Source organism: Plectropomus leopardus, chromosome 24, assembly GCF_008729295.1.
Source record: "Plectropomus leopardus isolate mb chromosome 24, YSFRI_Pleo_2.0, whole genome shotgun sequence".
NCBI classification, from domain to species: Eukaryota; Metazoa; Chordata; class Actinopteri; order Perciformes; family Serranidae; genus Plectropomus; species Plectropomus leopardus.
Genome location: NC_056486.1, coordinates 13292958 through 13311186, shown reverse-complemented (window position 1 = coordinate 13311186; position 18229 = coordinate 13292958). Strand labels below are relative to the sequence as shown.

At 39.0% G+C, this 18229-nt stretch overlaps 1 protein-coding gene across 5 annotated transcripts in view; it reads left to right on the top strand.

Moving 5' to 3' along the window:
* dgkza (diacylglycerol kinase, zeta a) overlaps positions 1-18229 on the top strand; it is a 115334-nt gene that overhangs the window by 39315 nt on the left and 57790 nt on the right. For all 5 annotated transcript variants that reach the window (XM_042512879.1, XM_042512880.1, XM_042512878.1 and 2 more), the window contains 21 exons: positions 246-354; positions 1462-1557; positions 3350-3427; positions 5170-5226; positions 5408-5476; positions 5787-5858; positions 5979-6095; positions 9053-9124; positions 9901-9999; positions 10203-10285; positions 10420-10480; positions 10597-10710; positions 11099-11236; positions 12304-12382; positions 12588-12643; positions 13839-13901; positions 14519-14592; positions 16210-16321; positions 16647-16733; positions 16953-17065; positions 17865-17965. In XM_042512879.1, coding sequence (XP_042368813.1) covers positions 246-354; positions 1462-1557; positions 3350-3427; positions 5170-5226; positions 5408-5476; positions 5787-5858; positions 5979-6095; positions 9053-9124; positions 9901-9999; positions 10203-10285; positions 10420-10480; positions 10597-10710; positions 11099-11236; positions 12304-12382; positions 12588-12643; positions 13839-13901; positions 14519-14592; positions 16210-16321; positions 16647-16733; positions 16953-17065; positions 17865-17965 — 1850 coding nt within the window. The remainder of the gene's footprint in view (positions 1-245; positions 355-1461; positions 1558-3349; positions 3428-5169; positions 5227-5407; positions 5477-5786; positions 5859-5978; positions 6096-9052; positions 9125-9900; positions 10000-10202; positions 10286-10419; positions 10481-10596; positions 10711-11098; positions 11237-12303; positions 12383-12587; positions 12644-13838; positions 13902-14518; positions 14593-16209; positions 16322-16646; positions 16734-16952; positions 17066-17864; positions 17966-18229) is intronic.

The following is an 18229-nucleotide window of genomic DNA, read 5'->3' as shown; positions in this document are numbered from 1 at the left end:
TTTGAATTTGAACCTGCGGAAATAAGAAAACCTCCAAGAATACGCCTAAAAAAATAACCTTACTTTGTTTGACATGTTAAGAAGGAACATTTCCAAACATAGAGATCCCATTTTTCACTTTCAGATCTGATGTTGGGAGATTTTAGTTTTATTGTAAAAAAAAAAATGTTGTTGCCTCTTTGTATTTGATCGTTGAGCAGAAAATAAGAGTATTCACAATTTGCTGTCTCTGTGTGTTTTTCCAGGAAAGCGATAGCAAAGTCTGGCCTGCACCATCTGCCCTGTCAGCCCAGCACATCGTCCCTGGGCAGGACCGACCCAGAAGCAAGTATCCGCAGCACTGTGGACTGGACTGTGAGTCAACGGGGGTTTAAGAAAACACAAACAGAAAATGTTGGCATTGCATGTTTCCACAGCAACGTTACATTTCCATGTAATTATGTCGCGGATATGCTGAAATGTCAACTTTCACAACACATGTTTCAATAAGATGTGGTTAACATGTTGTGAGGAACAAAAATGACATACGGTTTGAAAAAGATCATGTTTTGGCTTATAATACTGTGTTTTGGGGGCACAATCCCCAGTAGAAATGAAGTGATGGGCTTCCAAAAAATGACGTAAACTAAAATGACCTGACTTAAAAAAACAGCAATGACTCGCTAAATTAAATCTGATTTTGAACAGTGGTCTGCAGCTCAGCAACTCCTCCCCACACCAGAAAATAAAAAAAAATGATCAAATGATTGGCAGCAGCGGATTTCAAACAAAACCTGTAAAATTTAAGTAAAATATCCCATTTCAAATAAAGTTTTAAATTTTCATCAAAGGTTTGGTGGAGAAACGCTTTTACTTTTTTCCCCTCTGAAATTTTTACAATCAAACACCTTAAATTAAGGGGCAGCATTCAAAAATCTAACAGAAAAACACTTATTTTGCAGATTTTTCTGATTTATTACAATCATACACCCTCAATTTATTGAAAAACGAGGAAAGAATCTGAAAAAAACCTGTATAATTGAAGTAAAATATCCTCATTCAAAGAAAGTGCAAAAATAGTACATTTACACAAACTTTCATCATAGGTTTTGCAGAGAAACACTGTTATTTTACAGATTTTTACTAATTATTATGATAAAGCATTTTCAGTTACGTGATGGTACTGAAGTTCTGTAGAAAAATACTGTTATTTTACAGATTTTATGAATTATTATGATCAAGTACCTTCAGCTGAGTGAAAAATGGTGAAATGACTGGCAGTAAAATGTGTGGGAACCCTACGTTAGTCAAATGGCATAGCCTCAGGCTGAGAATAAACTGTCAGTGGTTTCACAATACTGCACGTCTTTCAAACATCATCAATTACCCATGAGCCTTTAATTTTTCAGTGACAATAAAACAGATTTATAGAAAATGAGGTGATTTTTTTTTTAAATGCTCTGTGTCCTTGTGTGTCTGCAGGAGACAGCTGTGTATGGAGATCATATCTGGTTTGAGACAAATGTGTCTGGAGACTACTGTTATGTGGGCGAACAGCACTGTATAGCCAGAGCACTGGTGAGTGTCTCACCCTGATTGTGTCCTCTGTCCCCCGTCCCTCTGTCCTCCATCCCTCTCTGTGTTCTCAGCACTGTTTTCTACACGCTCCATTCATACAGCTGTTGTGATTTAGTGCATTAGGGTGACGCATCACACAGTTTTCTCTCAGTTTCTCAGACCAAATGTTTACACATCTGCATATTTGCAACTCACGTGTTTACACATCGAAATCTGCTAAATGTTCTCTCGCACAGCCTTTCAAATCTGCACCAACTAAACAACTGAAGCACTTTTAAAAACATCCCCTTCATCAAAACAAGTAGCAACATCTCATGGTCCAACTTTTTTTTTTTTATCCACGTCTCATCAGGCTTCATTTGGCCTGTGGACAGTGGTGGACAAAGTATTCATATCCTTTACTTAATTACTCATACCACCCTGGAAAAATGCGCTATTACAAGTAAAAAGTAAGAGTAAGTATACCTGGTAAAATGTACTTAAAGTATGAAAAAGTCAAAGAAGCAAATACAGAAAAATCTTCACAACAAAAAAACTCAAAAACAAAAAAAAAAAAAAGCAAAAAACAACCCCAATATCTCCAAATATAAAAAAAACCCACCCCAAAATTATAAAAAAAAGGGGGCAAATGGTTCAACTTGAACTTGATTCATTCTGTGGTGCATTCTCTGTCATTACTGCCCGTCACGCCACCAACAACTATATTCAGATTTATAATTAAAGTACATCAAGCCCATTAATCACTCTGCCTACCTGAGTGAGGCTCTGACAGCTTACTGACAGTAACTCCGCTGCTGGATAATCCTCTCATATTTGCTAAAAACAACACCTCATGAACAGTGATGCTGTTGTGATTCATCCCCAGCATCAAGGCAGTCATTCAGTGTCACCGAACATGGTCGTGTCATGTTATAATTTCACTCCTGTCAGCTCATATTAAAGTCAAACACATGGCAAGCAAGTCACATCTCTCTCTCTCTCTCTCTCTCTCACACACACACACACACACACACACACACACACACACACACACAAGGTCAGTCATGTTCTTTCTATGAATCTGTTCTTAGTAAGAGGCATTTGACTTCTTGCAGCACATGGCTGACTCCAAGTGGCCACAAATGGTATTACAACTTAATTTTATCTATTTATTTACTTATTTTTGAAAAAAAATTAGACACTTTATTCATCTTTGGAAGGGTTAAGGTAATAAGGAACTCTACAAGACATGGCCAAAAAATAGTTAAAAATTACCCAAAAACAAGAACAACAACAACAAAAAAGCCATGAAAATAAGCACAAAGTCAAAGTTAAAAATAAAACAAAAGAAAGAAATTGACCAACAAAGTGATGAAAAAAATCTATATGTAGACATTTTTCCTGCAACATAAATTAAAAGTTAAAAAAAGGGTTTCTGGACATTTTTCTAGTTTTTTTGTGATAATTTCCTGATTATTCCTTGCATTTTTTGCAATGCATTTTAAAAAAATTATTTCAGGATATTTTCTTTCTTTTTTCTTGCATATTTTGAGACATTTCTTGCCAAATTGTTGAATACTTTCCCCCCTGTCTTTTCCAAAGAAATCAAACCAGTATGAATAGGTTTCAAAAGGGAAAATCCCAGAGGGGAAATTCAAATTTTCTCACTGTGTTTTTATGTACACACAAACCGGTAATACTCCTGAAATGCATTCAATTTTATAATTACAGTTACACTTTTGCTCATGTGATTTTTTGTCAATGATGTTTTTCTGTATGTGAAAACTGATCATGTTCTTCTTCTCTTTTATAGCAAAAGTCTGTCAGTCGCAGAAAGTGCGCCGCCTGTAAGATCGTCGCCCACACCATCTGTATAGAACAACTGGAGAAGGTAATTTCTCTCTTGTGTCCTCAGAATACTTTTCCCAGACTGATCAAGAAATCAAAATGAATTAAGCTGTTTAATTGACTTTATGGAGACAAGAAACGTAAAGATGCAGGTGTGAAACGTCCTCCATGACAGACAGATAAAGGTGGAGAGAGGATAAAAGATGGATATTTAAAGCATCTTACACGTGGGATAAAAGGTGACGGAGGCACAAATAAAGAAGGATTAAACTTTTAGTCCTCAAGGATGAGTTTAAGATGAGAGAGAAGTGAAAAAGACGGATTACCTTAAAGCCTCACTCATGATGGAAATCTAAAATTGGATCCAAGATTCTTTATTTATTTCACAGTTATTTCATTTGTTTCATTTTCATTGGAGGACAGCTTGTCTTTAAATGTCCCTCCTGTCTAACTTGCAGTTTCCCAGCTCTAGGGCCATTCTGTTGGACGCCACCCTGCCCCTCAATGAGCCAGACTTTAGAGTGAGATACACAAACCTCCTCCTGTCTCTCCTCTGTCCTCGTCTCTGTCCCTCAGTCAGACAGAAACACACAGACCAAAGGTGGTGTCTGGACCTTTGTGCATGTTAGTGTTTCCCGCGGGATGAGAATTTATTTGGAGAATCTTGATAGGTGGGGGCAAATGCATGGGGGAGTGCCACCCAAATAAAATCTCTACAATACATGGTAAACACATATAGTGTGTATTCTCTTAAGGTTTGTGGATAATGTACTTTTAAAGGTCCAGTGTGTAAAATGTAGTGGTCACAAATGCAAAATGCAACCTTCTGAAACTCCAAGAGATGAGAATTCCTTCAGTTTGTATTGTTGAGGAAGTTTTAATGTGAAGCCATATTCGAGCCTCTGTCTCTTGAATATGATATCTCTGATGTCTGTCTGATGGGAATTTCTTCAAATTCAGCACAAATGTCCAATTGGACTCAACAATAAATATATTAGATTTCAATGGACGTAGATCAAAGGTCAAAGTCACTGTGTCCTTGTGTGTCTCAAGAACACCTTGACTGAATTTCTTCAAATTTAACGCGCGTGTCCACTGGACTCAAAGATGAACGGATTAGACTTTTGATTTAGATTTTTTATGTTTATTCCATTGCTGCCAGTATATCCTGCTAAATCCTACGCACTGGATCTTTAAATGAGTCTATCCAGGTCGGACACACATCCTTTGCAAACTTCCACTTTTGTTCTTGCATCATGGAAGGGTGATTTTCTTTTCCTTAAATCCCGTAAAAACTTCTCTTTAACTGATTTTCTTTTTCCATCAAACTGGTATGACAAATCTAATGCCACTTTCTGAAACAGCAGAGGTGGAGGTAACAGCAAAGCGGGATCAGGACAGAAACACTCTTTATAGACTTTGCCGTCGACATGGAGAATAGAACATTTCCGAACCCCCACAGTGCCCAGCACATGGAACAGTTTGGTTGACGATCACAGAGTCCTTTCGGTCTATCTGCTCTGGTCACAGTGGCCCTAGTTTTTCCTTTTCTTCTGTGTACACTTCATCTTAGGAAATTGGGGTTGTAACGCCATTTTCCTCCGCCACAAAGTCACACGTTTGAACCTCTTTGTCATAACCACTTCTTTCTCTTAAAACATGTTTTTCCCTGCCTACCCGATCACTGGAAATCCTTTCAATCAAGACTCTACAGCCGTCCGTTCTGGAGCTTCATGCTTTTTCCTAAAACCTCTCACAACATTTTCTTTCTCTGCTCTCCTCCAGATTAATTTCAGGTGTAAACCATCTTTCAGAGAATCAGGCTCTAGGAACATCCGAGAGGTGAGTTCTTGGACGTTTAAATCCAAGCTGTGCTGCTAATTACTCAGATTCTTCTTTTTTTGCAAGCCCAGAAGCCAACAGGCAAATATTTTTATGTTCATATTCAAAATGGGTTGTGAATTCATTGTTATAAAAAAGTCTGTGTTTGGAAAATGACCATTTGTGCGATTTGTGTGTTTAGCCCATTGTGGTGCGTCATCACTGGGTGCATCGGAGACGACAAGAAGGCAAATGTAAACAATGTGGGAAGGTGAGTGGTATTTCTGATCATTTCTTTCTATTAAAAAACAATATAGACAGAGACATAGCATTTTTGCTTTGGCTTTACTTCTCAGCCCCTTAGTTTGCTGCTTGGTTATTCACTTTTTTTTTTTTTTAACATTCGTAAACATTATTTCTCTCTTGCAAGTCCCCCAAATTAATGGAAGTGATATCCTAAATTGGCTAAATTGGCACTTTATCTAACATAAATGAAACAGGAATTTTAATTTGATTTTTCGAAAGCAGTGAAGCACAAAATTAAAGGAGGTAATAATTATTGTTTCTGTTTTTGTGTGCAGGGCTTCCAGCAGAAGTTTACTTTCCACAGTAAAGAGATTGTGGCCATTAGCTGCTCCTGGTGCAAACAGGCTGTGAGTATGTCTGGAAAAGATATATACATATATCAACGTCTTTTTCTGCAGAATTATATTCTCTCTAGTCTTTAAATCGGAATAAATACATTCATAATATTTCCATATTTCCCTCTTTAGTATCACAACAAGGTGTCCTGCTTCATGCTGCAGCAGATTGAGGAGGCTTGTCCAATAGGAGCTCACGCTGCCCTCATAGTTCCGCCCACATGGATCATTCGAGTCCGCCGCCATCAGGTAACGCTGCTTTCAGTCTCTTTTTTTCCTCCTAGTTTGATTTTATTGGAAACACAAATATAAAACATCAACCCACACCCACCCTAAACAAACTTTGAGTCTACATTGAAAATAATGGTGATAATGATAATACTAATAAGAATAATAATAATAAAAAGCCAAACTAAAAAACTGAAATATCAAATATGATGCAAAATGATTTCTATTTACTCTGGCTATTATTTCATAGTTCAGGCTTTACAGGGTTAAAAAGATAGTTATAGCTTATTAATCAGAAGCTTTTATATTGTGCCGAAGTGTGATATGAAGGGTCGCCTCCTGACCTCAACTTCCTTAGCTTGAACCTTGAAGTGCAAACTCGATTTTCTCAAGTTTGAGAAAAAAAACATCATGTCCTCCAAGCAGGGAGACGCTGATAGAGGACTCGATGATTTCCAGAAGAATTCTCCTTCGTGCCAGGAAGAAGGATAATGCAATTACATCCGCCAGTTTGGCTCGTACGTTTGGCAAATCTACAGAAACCCTAAAGGATGTCAGTTGAGGGACATGGCTGCAGATCCATTTGTAGAACGTCGGATAAAGTTTGAAAAAAGTTCCCCCTAAAGTTTTTGAAATTTCCACTTTGGGTATATTCTGCTAATTTTGCCTTTGAATAGTATCCTGTGAAGGGCCTTGAACTGTACGACCTTGAGCTTTAAGACCCCACCAATGGTCTTAAAGCTTAACATTAATTTCTTTCTCTCAAGCAGCTTTAGCTTTAAAACCAATTTGTTGTAATGCGACATAAGGCAAAGATAAATCCAGTCGAGGATCCAATTTGAGGAGTTCCTCCCAAGGCAATTGAGTCAGTTGTGAAGGAAACTAAGTGGATACATAATAGGTGTTTTCAGACTAAACTGTTCTGGATAATCCTTGAAAGGAACTGCCCATTGAGCTGAGAAACACATACCATCACCATTTTTTTTCATTTGCATTGCCAATAGGAACACTGAAGTTATTACTGTAAGACAGGCAGTGGTTGCTTTAGCAATGTCAGTTTAGCTTTGATGAGCCAAAACCACCTATTTCCACTACTTTATATATGCCAGGGGGCGTGTCTAGGGAGTGGCCTGGGGGGTGGCACGGCCCACTCTGAAATCTGACTGCCCACCTCATTCAGATTCTGCTCAGTCATGTTGAATTGTTTGACAAGCAAACTGAATTTTTGTGTAAAGGTGCAGTTTTGGCTCTAACCGGAGAGGCAGTAATGTGCCAAAGTTGTGTCTGGCCTGCCAAAAAGCCACAGAAGAGGAAGAAAATCTGTTTTTTGAATTGGAGCGGAGCCACAGCTCTCTATTTTACATTCGTGTGGAGTCACTCTGTTGGGGTTTGAGTGGTAGCCCTATATGTCTTTTTAACTATAAACAGGAATGTAAGACACTGCAATGTTAGGAATTTCAGTAGGTTTGCCTGCCTAAGTCAGTGCCCCACTTGGGCCACCTCAGTGATAAAAGTCTGGACGTGTTACTAATATACGACCTAAAGCCTGGACTTTACCGTCAGTCCATTTGTCTGTTTTCGTCCACGTTTTTTATTAACTGCTGCTGTCTCTGTTTTGCATTGTATGTTGTAACAGGCTTTATGTGGCCAATGTATGCCTACCCTCTCTGAAATAGGAGTTCAAAAAAGTCCCTCAAAACATCACTATAAGAACTACAATCGCTCCTAGTTCTTGCTGTGCGGACACAATGATAGGTGATTGTTTCTAAAATTACATTTTATTGAAGTAGAGGTGAATTTAAAGTGACACCAGAGCTGATAACAGATTTGACATGCATGGCATTGACTGAACAGCAGGGGGTGTCAGCTGCACGCGAAAGGATAGCAACTTTTGGATATCAGCTGACAACTAATAGTGAGTGAAATTTTGTTGGGGAAGGCCTTATCCAAATTTCATTTTCTGGAGAACACCTCCACTAGCTTTAGGGTGTTTAGCAAGTCATAAAAGTTCATTTTGTTTAAAGTATGAAAAAAAGATAAACAAAGTGGGGTAGATTGAAACAAAAAATGGGTAAAATAGTCTGTTTTACAACAATAATTCTGTAAGTTATATAATATTATAGCTATTGTTATAATTTCTCTGAACGTCTGATTTTGTTTGAGAAAGTTGGGGGAGTTTGAAGATAGTGTCAACCCCCAGATATTTGAACCGTAATTGGCGTATATTGAAAGGCAAGTTTGACTGCTGCAGCTGTGAAGCTGTTATATTAATAACAGGGAAACCAGTTGCTTTTTTTTGAAGATGTGGAGATCTGGGTAAAGAGATAGCTTTTGTTCTATCTACCCTCCAGGTGAACTTTCTCGCAATAGAGCGGAGAAACAGGGGTTTTTGAAAAGGGGCTCCATCACTAAAGTGAATAAAAGGGGACTTTGATGAGTCCTGTGAGGCAGTGTAAGAAAAATCAGTTGGTGTATCATTAGTGCAGACTCTCACCTGCTGTTTAATCTATATATGGAAGATGGATCCATGAGGTGAAACGTTCACCAAAGCCATATTTTCTAAGAGATTACAACTCCTCTATTCTATCAAATGCTGTTTTTTTTTAGTTTAATGATGTAACAGCTTCACAGTGTTTGGTGGTTTATCCTCTTTCACTTGTGTTTCAAAATAAAATGAAACATTTCCAAATATTGGTAGTTAAATTCCTCCTATTGTGATTGTCTTGAGACTAAGGTGAGATGGTCAGCATATCAGAATGATGTTGTAGTGAGCGGTTTTGTCTCCAGCATGTTAATAATGAGCGTGCATGTGTTGATGTTAAGCAGAAGCTTTGTCTTTAACTTCATCACACACATTTGTTTTAATGAAGAGAAAGACCGTTTCCTTCATTATGAGGAAAAAGCTGCTTTCTGTCTTCCTCTCTGCTCTCCGTGAGATCAGCCCGCAGTGACCTGACTCTAATTTGTGTCTCTGACAGTCATCTATGAAGTCAAGTAAGAAGAAGAAGAGAACATCGTTCAAGAGGAAAAGCAGCAAGAAAGGAGCAGAGGTGAGTCCTGTACTGTCGTTTGCATCTTTAGCTACCTGGTTATGAGATACGAATTAAACAAGCAAAACATATTTTATGTCTCCTTACAGTGCTTTTGATTATTTGCTTTGTGTGTGATACACTCTGAAACTCCCTTATAGGATAACTTTGGTATTTTTCAACCTGGATCCTATTTTCCCATGTTTTTTGTGCACAATGGAGATAGCAGTTTTTGAAAATTGGTCTAGTATTAAGCAGGTTTGTTTGTTTTTGCCACTGACAGGCTCATACTGTAATTCTAAGTGTGCCAACTTTATAGAAATGATCCCTACAGAGATAGACATTTTTTTTATAGAGTAAGATCCATTTTATTTAAACAGAAACAGCCCCAAAATCGCGATCCAGCAAACTCCATGTAAATGAGCACATTTTTTTCATTGGAAAACACACTTTATTTAAAGTTGAGAGAAATAAAATAAAACTTACAAGAACCATCATTTTTTCACTGCTCCAAAGATCACCAAGTCTTGTTTGGTTGAAATAAACCCTTAAATGTTGCCTCTTAAGTCTGGTAAGCTTGGCAGTAGTAATTTTGGGCTTTTTTTTGTCACTGTAGACTGCAGCGCTCTCACTCAATACTGGACTAGTTTCTAAAATTGTCGTTCCCTTTTGTCACTTGGACATAAAAACATGGTAAATGTGTTTGAAAAATGCTTAAGTTACTCTTTAAGTATAAAACCTTTTTTAAAGATAGGGGCGGGATTTGTGGTAAATTTGCAGTTGTTTTTGTTTCTCAGGAAGGACGACAATGGAAGCCATTTTTAATCAGACCCATCCCTTCACCGCTGATGAAACCACTGCTGGTGTTTGTCAACCCCAAGAGTGGAGGAAACCAGGTATTCATGAGCAACCCAGTCAACACAGCCACTGGGTCAATTACTGGAGTGATGCTGGTTCAGTGAACTAGTAAATAAACCATTAACAAACCATCAACATGACTTACAAAAGTCTTACAAAACAATGTCTTAGTACCAACTGAATCTTTGTTAATTGAGTTACTGCCAGTCCTCCTGCAACCATTATTTTCTCTGTCTGACAGGGTACGAAGATCCTGCAGTCCTTCATGTGGTTACTGAACCCCAGACAGGTGTTTGACCTGAGCCAAGGAGGACCAAAGGAAGGGTAGGTTTCCCTCTCTCACACACACACACACACACACACACACACACACACACACACACACACACACACACACACTCACTGCTGGTGCTGTCAGATTTGTTTGATTTAATCAGTAATCAGTGTCTATCTTATAGCCTGGAGCTGTATCGCAAAGTCCATAACCTGAGGATCCTGGCCTGTGGAGGAGACGGCACGGTGAGTAACACACCAACACACACAGACTATGATGTCAAGGATACATAACTTCCTGGATAGATAAAGGGACACAGCTTTTTGTCTCTGTAACGGCATGTCTGTGTGTCTGAAACCAGGTGGGCTGGATCCTGTCTTGTCTCGATGAACTGGCCTTAAATCCTCAACCTCCTGTTGCCGTGTTACCACTTGGGACAGGAAATGACCTCGCCAGGACCCTCAACTGGGGAGGGGTGAGCACAAACACTGACAAACACACAGCTGAACCGTACGAGTCAATACAGACAGTCTAATTACACGCTGCTGGCAATCCGAACAACTGCTGGCTCATTTCTAATTCACCACTCAGTGAGCCCTCGTATGCTGCGCTGAAGCTTCTGAATTTGCTTATTTTTTTTCTCTTTAATTTGTCACTAATCTGTATGTACATATGGATTCAGTCCAAACTAACAAACAGGTGGTTCAGACACAGCTTTATGTTCTGAGCAAAGTTTCCTCAAGCTGCAGCTATTGTTATTCAGACGTAAGAAAGTCCATCTATTTCAGCACGTCAACATTTATATTCATATACACATGTATGCGTGTATATGTACATTTTCTGCAACTATCCATATATTCCAGGGCTACACAGATGAACCTCTTTCTAAGATCCTTTCTCACGTGGAGGATGGGACTGTCGTCCAGCTAGACAGATGGAATCTACAGGTTGAACCAAACCACGCTGCAGGGGCTGAAGTGGACGAACAGCAAACTGATAAGGTCAGTGCACATATACACACAGTGGCTAAAAAAAGTTATTATATACACATACTCTGAGCTGACTTTTGAAACTTCCATAGTTTAATAAGTTTATGGAGCCTAAGGACTCTAAAAACAACCCACTGAATGCGCTGACCTGCATGTACAATCCAGAAATCTTCTCATTCTCTTGCCGATGCCTTGTCTATCAAACAGTTTAATTTGCTGTGGATGCAGCTTCTTAAGATAAATAAAATAAAAATAAAATTAGAATACAGCCTAACTTCACCACCCAGTTACACACTTGAAGCTTTACAACTATTCTAAAGCATCTTTGCCAGACAGAAAAATATTTCTAAAAAGTGTATGAATTTACAATTAAAAAGTACATTTAAATTTGTTAAATTTTGGAATAACATTCAGCCAATTTTGAAATCCAAAAGTGAAATACTGTTGCCAGTGCAAACAATTTGTTGTGGATTTATGGACCTTTTAAATGTCTGCTGATTTCACAGCAAATATAACCAAATATAACAAGTAATGAGAGCCTTTATAGAAATATAGTGGATTCAAAGTCATATGTTTCCAAAAAATACAATCCTCCCGTAAAGTATAGATACTCAAAAACTGTACTTAAGTGCAGAACTTAAGTAAATGTACTTAGTTAGTGTCCACCACTGCCTCTGATTGAGCCATAACATGCTAAAAAAAAGTGAAAAGTGAGTGAACTTGTTTATTCCTCCATGCGTTATGCAAACATTTTTGCCCAGCTACTTTAGATACAAACGATGTCTGTAATTGTCAGGCTTGTTTTCTAGTAACAAATGAACACAAATATGATATTGAGACCGATATCAGCATGTGTGGTTGTGCCTTTGGACTTTGATACTACAATACGTGCACTCATTTCCTGCCAAATTTCCCTTTAATGAAAACACGGCTGTTTAAACAAATAAATACTGACAAATATGTCTCTGCTCTCTGTCCATGGTGCTGAAATATGCAGCTAAATAGATCTGATGAGTGGACTACACTTTTTACTCAGATGTGCGTGTTGTGTGTTCATGTTCGTGTGTGCTCTCTCTCAGCTTCCTCTAGACGTTTTCAACAATTACTTCAGTCTTGGATTTGATGCCCATGTGACTTTAGAGTTCCACGAGTCAAGAGGTACGTTCACGTTAACAACCAGAACAACAAAAACACAAATGTTACTACACAATATATTGCGTCAGAAGCTCCTTATTATTGTTCATATTCATATTAATGTGTAAAGATTAGTGCGACCTGTGTGGAAACTTTACTTTTCCATTTAATTTGCTAAATATTTATGAAAAATCTTGATTTACCGTGTCTGTGTGTGTCACTATTTCAGAGGCCAATCCCGAGAAGTTTAACAGTCGTTTTAGGAATAAGATGTTCTATGCTGGGGTGAGTTCTTCTTCATGTTAACTCTTTAAAACCTGGGCAGATTTGGTTTGATCTCTTAAAGAAATAAAGAAAGAAAGGTCATCTAAATAATGAGAATCATTTTGTAACATTATTTTAAATATATAATTATAATTGTATTTTTTTTTCCTGAGATTTTTTCTGCATTTAAAAAATGCTTCTATTTTTAAAAAAGAAAAGAAAAAGAAAATGGGAAAGTGCAGAGAAGATTTTTAGATTATTTTCTAATATAATTTTTAATGTGTTATTATGATAAAAGATTACCTAAAAATTAATTAGAAAAAACATACAAACAAATGAAAAAAAGTAAAAAGATGACACTTCTAAATATACTTTTTCCCTAGCTTTTTTTGTTTTTTTCCCCTTGACATTTTTCCCTAGCTTTTTAAAAATTATTTTCTAAATCTATTGATCATTTGCTGCCAAGTTGCACATCACCTTTTTTTCCCCATGTCTTTGACAGAAATTACACCAATTAGCAAAAGGTTCTGAGATCTATATACCCGTGAAAGCAGCTGAAAGAAAATGATCGTGTTGGTTCAGGTTTCAAAGGATGGACATCAGTGTGTGAATGTTTCTGTCTCACTTCTGTCTCACTTCTGTCTTCCTTAATGACACACTCTTAACAATTTGACATTTTGCTGACAAACTAACCATCAGACAAGAAGGTCATCTTTTGAACCATTTTGTCCAGTATACATGTGTAGACTGCATACAAATGTAGTTTTATCAAAATTTGCGATCAAGACCTACAGAGACTAAAGTCCAGAAAGGGAAAACACATTTAACAAAATGACATGAGACTTTTAGTGAGAGAAACTTCCAGTATTGGTGTCGCTCAGACCAGCTGTGTCGCTGCACTGCTCGGGGGCGCTCCGTTTTTCTTTGAAATCTAACAGTTTGAGGTCGGAGGTCACACCAGTTGCTGTGTTATAAATGTCTGCTGTTGGTCCTCGGGCTCCTTTATGTGGCGAACATGAGGTCAGTCAGATCAGGCCGCTGTGTCGGAGAGAAAATAACTCCGCGGTGATGAAGATTGAATGCTGTCTCTGACTTTGCCAGGGGGCAGTGCAAGATCTCTGCGTCCTACTGTGGGTTTTATAGAGCGCTCCTCTGAGGCTGCCCTGCTTACCTGTCTGTTTGTGTGTGTGTGTGTGTGTGTGTGTGTCTCATACAGACAGCGTTCTCAGATTTCCTGATGGGAAGCTCCAAAGACCTGTCCAAACACATCAAAGTGGTGGTGAGTAGCCATCCGTCAAACAGTCAGTCATTTGCACACAAACAGAGTCTCTCTTTTTGTCTGTCCGTCTCTCTGTTGTCTTCGTCAGCGGATGCACGATGAGGGTCTGGAATTTCATGGTGGCCTGTCGGGCTCGCTGTTTTCTCTCCATCTCTGTTTTGCTTCTCCTCTTGTCTTCTGGAGGATTTAAGAATTGGGTCATTTAATAAAAAAAAAACAGCACAGAGCAGGGACAAGGATTATGTAAAAGAGGGAAATGTTAAAGCTGGAGTGCAGAACTCTTGTTTCCACCCTCGGGCAGTGAGAGTAATTAAACAAACATTGTTGATGTGTATGTATAGCGTATGCCTGCAGGTAGGCTCCCTATATTCCTCCCGCCCCTGAGAGAGTCTTTTCTTTCATGCCTCTGCACCGGCAATAGTTGTGGCTGGAGGCATTATATTTTCAAATTGTCTGTCTGTTTGTCCTGTTCTCTTTTACTACTACAACAATTGATTACTAAACAATTGATAGCCTCTGCAGTATATGACGCTGTATCCAGTAGACACAACCCATTTTTAGGCATGCAGACCTGTTTAAGTGAAGGAGTTTAAAGTTGACTCTCTGTTACTCTGCAGTGTGACGGGACAGATTTAACGTCAAAGGTTCAGGACTTGAAGCTGCAGTGTTTGGTCTTTCTCAACATCCCCAGGTAATACTACTGACACCACTACTGTTACACCACCTGTTACCATTTCGACTGCGTTTTTGGGTTGTCTGCCTGTCCGTCTGTCTCATTCTTGTGAACACGCTATCTCAAGAACACCTTGAGGAAAATTCAAATTTGGCAGAAACGTTCACTTGGAGGATGAACTGATCAGATTTTGGTAGTCAAAAGTCAAAGGCCAAGGTCAGTGTGGCCTTGTTTGTCTCGTTCTTGTAAATGAGATATGACAAGAGCACCTTTTAGAGGACTTTTTTCCCTCAGATTTGACACAAAAATCCTCTTGGACTCAAGGATGAACTGTCGCCAGTCATTTATGGCTTTTATCAAGTACATTTAACCATGTGGTTACAACCCTTAACATTGCAAGAACTGAGCATCAAGTGCTAAATTGGAGATAATAAGAGATCAAGAAAGTCCTAAAGTAGCTTTAGACTATCCCTGGTGTATCACTTTATATGCAGTCTGTTTTTTGGCACATTTGCTCTGTGCAGGTCCCCAGGAACAATGGACAGCTAGTCTGGGTTTTTTTGTGTTCCGTGTTAGCGATCTGGTCAGCCAGGTGTTGTATTGTTCCAGTAACACAGGGCTGAGGTTGGGACTGAAACACAGATCAGGACAAAGGAGGAGAGCGGTGAATAAACAATAGCAGAATGACAGAAAGTCTGTAAATGAGGAGAGCATGATTTCATTAAAACTGACATCTGCACACCAACCTTTTGTGTGGAAGCAGATTCCACGAGTTGGGAGCCTAACCCTGAAACCTGGCACACAAAGCCAGGTTTTGGTGCCGCCGTCCACAATGCCATCTCAACCCATTCTCAATGTCCGCTGATGAATATGATTTTGGCAAAGACTGGTGTGCACCAAGTCTGTTCTGGTCTAGCTCTATTTGTTTTGACAGTTGGCTGATAAAAATCATATAGCATGTGAGGATTTTAACGTGCAGTCTTTAAATACAGTTGCTGTCAATCGTTCTCAGAATTTTTTTTTAACGTGTTTGATATTTGTGACTGGCATGGGGCCGAGGGACACGTAACTCAGCGCGTTACCTAAAGTTAGCTTTGTTTTGGCTTTAGGCTGCACAATCCTACGCGCCTCTCCATCCGGGATCTCAGCCAAACTCTGAATGTTTTTCCTCTTTTTTTTTTTGTTTTTTGGCCTTTTTGGCCTTTTTGTCATATTAGCACAAAAATTAAAATCTTGTAAAGAGGTCCCCCGAGTTCAAAACAAACAAACTGAAATCCCAACCCTGACATTTTAATGGATTATCAAAAAGTCTGCATGTGGCTCAGCATAAATGATCAACACTTCAACACTCACATTGTAATTTTCCACATTTTAATACGTTTGAAAGTCATGAAATATGTTTCAGAGTTCAGTAAGCAGGAAGCAATATTTTTTGTTTTGGGGGATTACCTTTACATAAGTGGAATCTGCATCAGGTGTTGATTCTTTGAAAGCTTCCCTGAAACAGCAGAAATTTCTTCAGCAAATCCAGCTGCATTAACAGTTTCAATAAATGGACATTTTATTGATGTAAGTGTCTCTGACTGTACTGATGGCTGTGATGATGACGTGGTGTGTGCGTGTTGTGTTCTTCAGATACTGTGCAGGTACTACACCGTGGGGAAACCCCAGTGAACACCACGACTTTGAACCCCAGCGCCATGACGACGGATACATCGAGGTCATCGGATTCACTATGACCTCACTAGTATGTAGCTTACTGTTCCTGAAATGTACAATAAATAAGTTTTGCAACTTACAGAAATTAGGAATGGGAATTTAAAGCTTGCTACTATTAATTTATTTTTCTTTCCTTTCTTAGTTGGGTAGGTGATTTTGTTTTAAATGTTCAAAATTAAATGTATTTAATTAAATACAAAAAGATGATCTCCTATTAAAGGTTACAAAAGTGCGAGTCTACCATCATAAGTGAAAAAGACACAATGACCCAAATGTTGGAGGATTTGTGATTTTAAATTGCAAAGTAAAATGTGTGTGTGTGTGTGCGTGTGTGCGTGTGCGTGTGTGTGCAGGCCACTTTGCAGGTTGGAGGTCACGGCGAGAGGTTGAACCAGTGCAGAGAAGTGACCCTCACCACTACAAAGCCTCTGCCAGTACAGGTACACACTGTATACACAGGTACACACTGTATACACAGGTACACACTGTGTATACTCATGTTACTGTAGGGTTACGTGTTATACAGTCAGCCACATTCTTCACAGTGAGAATCAGTGACGCATTATCACCACGTTGTTCACTGATTATGAATCTAAATGCACGCACTGAGGTAGTTTGGGGATGAACCTGTTAATATCATTGATTGGTGTAATTGTTAGGTGGATGGTGAACCTTGCAGACTCGCTCCCTCTGTGATCCACATCAGCCTCAGAAACCAGGCCAACATGGTTCAGAAGACCAAGCGGCGGACGTCACTGCCGCACCTCAACGAGTAAGTTACACACAGATTGTCACAACTTCAGCCAGCTGAGTTAATTCAGACTTTCTGACCCTGCTGCCAAATAGCATGATGATGCGATTTTTTAACAGAGGAGCCGCTAACCCAACTTGCTTTGCCTGGGGGCCACTTTTGCAGAATGACAGGGGGCCAGGGGACAGTTGCAGCCCCAATACATGTTTCTAGGATTTCAGGACGTTTCTTGGATATTAGGATGTTTCTAGGATTTTGGGACATTTCAAGGATTTTAGAACATGAACATGCTCAGATTTAGGAATTTTTTGGGGATTTTAGAAGGTTTCTAGGCTTTTAGGAAGTTTCTAGGATTTAAGGAATGCGATTAATGATTTTAGGGCATTCCTCAGATTTAAGGATGTTTCTAGGATTTTAGGACGTTTTAAGGATTTTAGGAGGTTTCTAGGATTTAATGACATTTACTGAATTGTTGGATGTTTCTGGGATTTTTAGATCATTTATAAGATTTTAGGATTTTTCAGCTTTTCAGGACATTAGAGGCTTGGCTAGGGATCTTCCATTGGCGCTTTTTTGATAAACAAGCTCTATTTTGATGCTTTTTATGCACTCTGGCACCTTATGTACTGTTATGTACTACAATTCTCAGTATGTGATTTTTTTAATGGTGAAATGGTTTCAGGGGCCATCTGGCACCCTTTCAGGGGCAAGATTTGGCCTGTGGCCGTAAGTTGAGTATCTCTGCTCCAACTGGACACGACTACATACAACTTTTAATTATGAGTTTTCTGAAAGCTGTCTGGTCTTTTTTGTGTCTCAGTCAGCAGCCGGTCCCAGAGAGGCTGAGGATCAGAGTCAGTAAGATCAGCATGACCGACTACGAGGCTCTGCACTATGACAAGGACAAACTACGGCAAGCATGTAAGAAAACACACACACACACGTGCACACTGGAATCCGTATATATTCCAAACAGCATATTTGTAGACACACATCGGGGAACTGATGGAACTGGACAAACTGTGTGGGAGTTTTGGTCTTTAGCTGGTGCAACACTCAAAACACAAAAATAAGCAAATATATGGAGGTCAGAACAAAAAACAGACCCAGAAAAAGCATTAGGATTAAACCTTATATAGTTTTGGTTGAAAAATGTTTTATTCGTGACATGATACAGAGTACAGA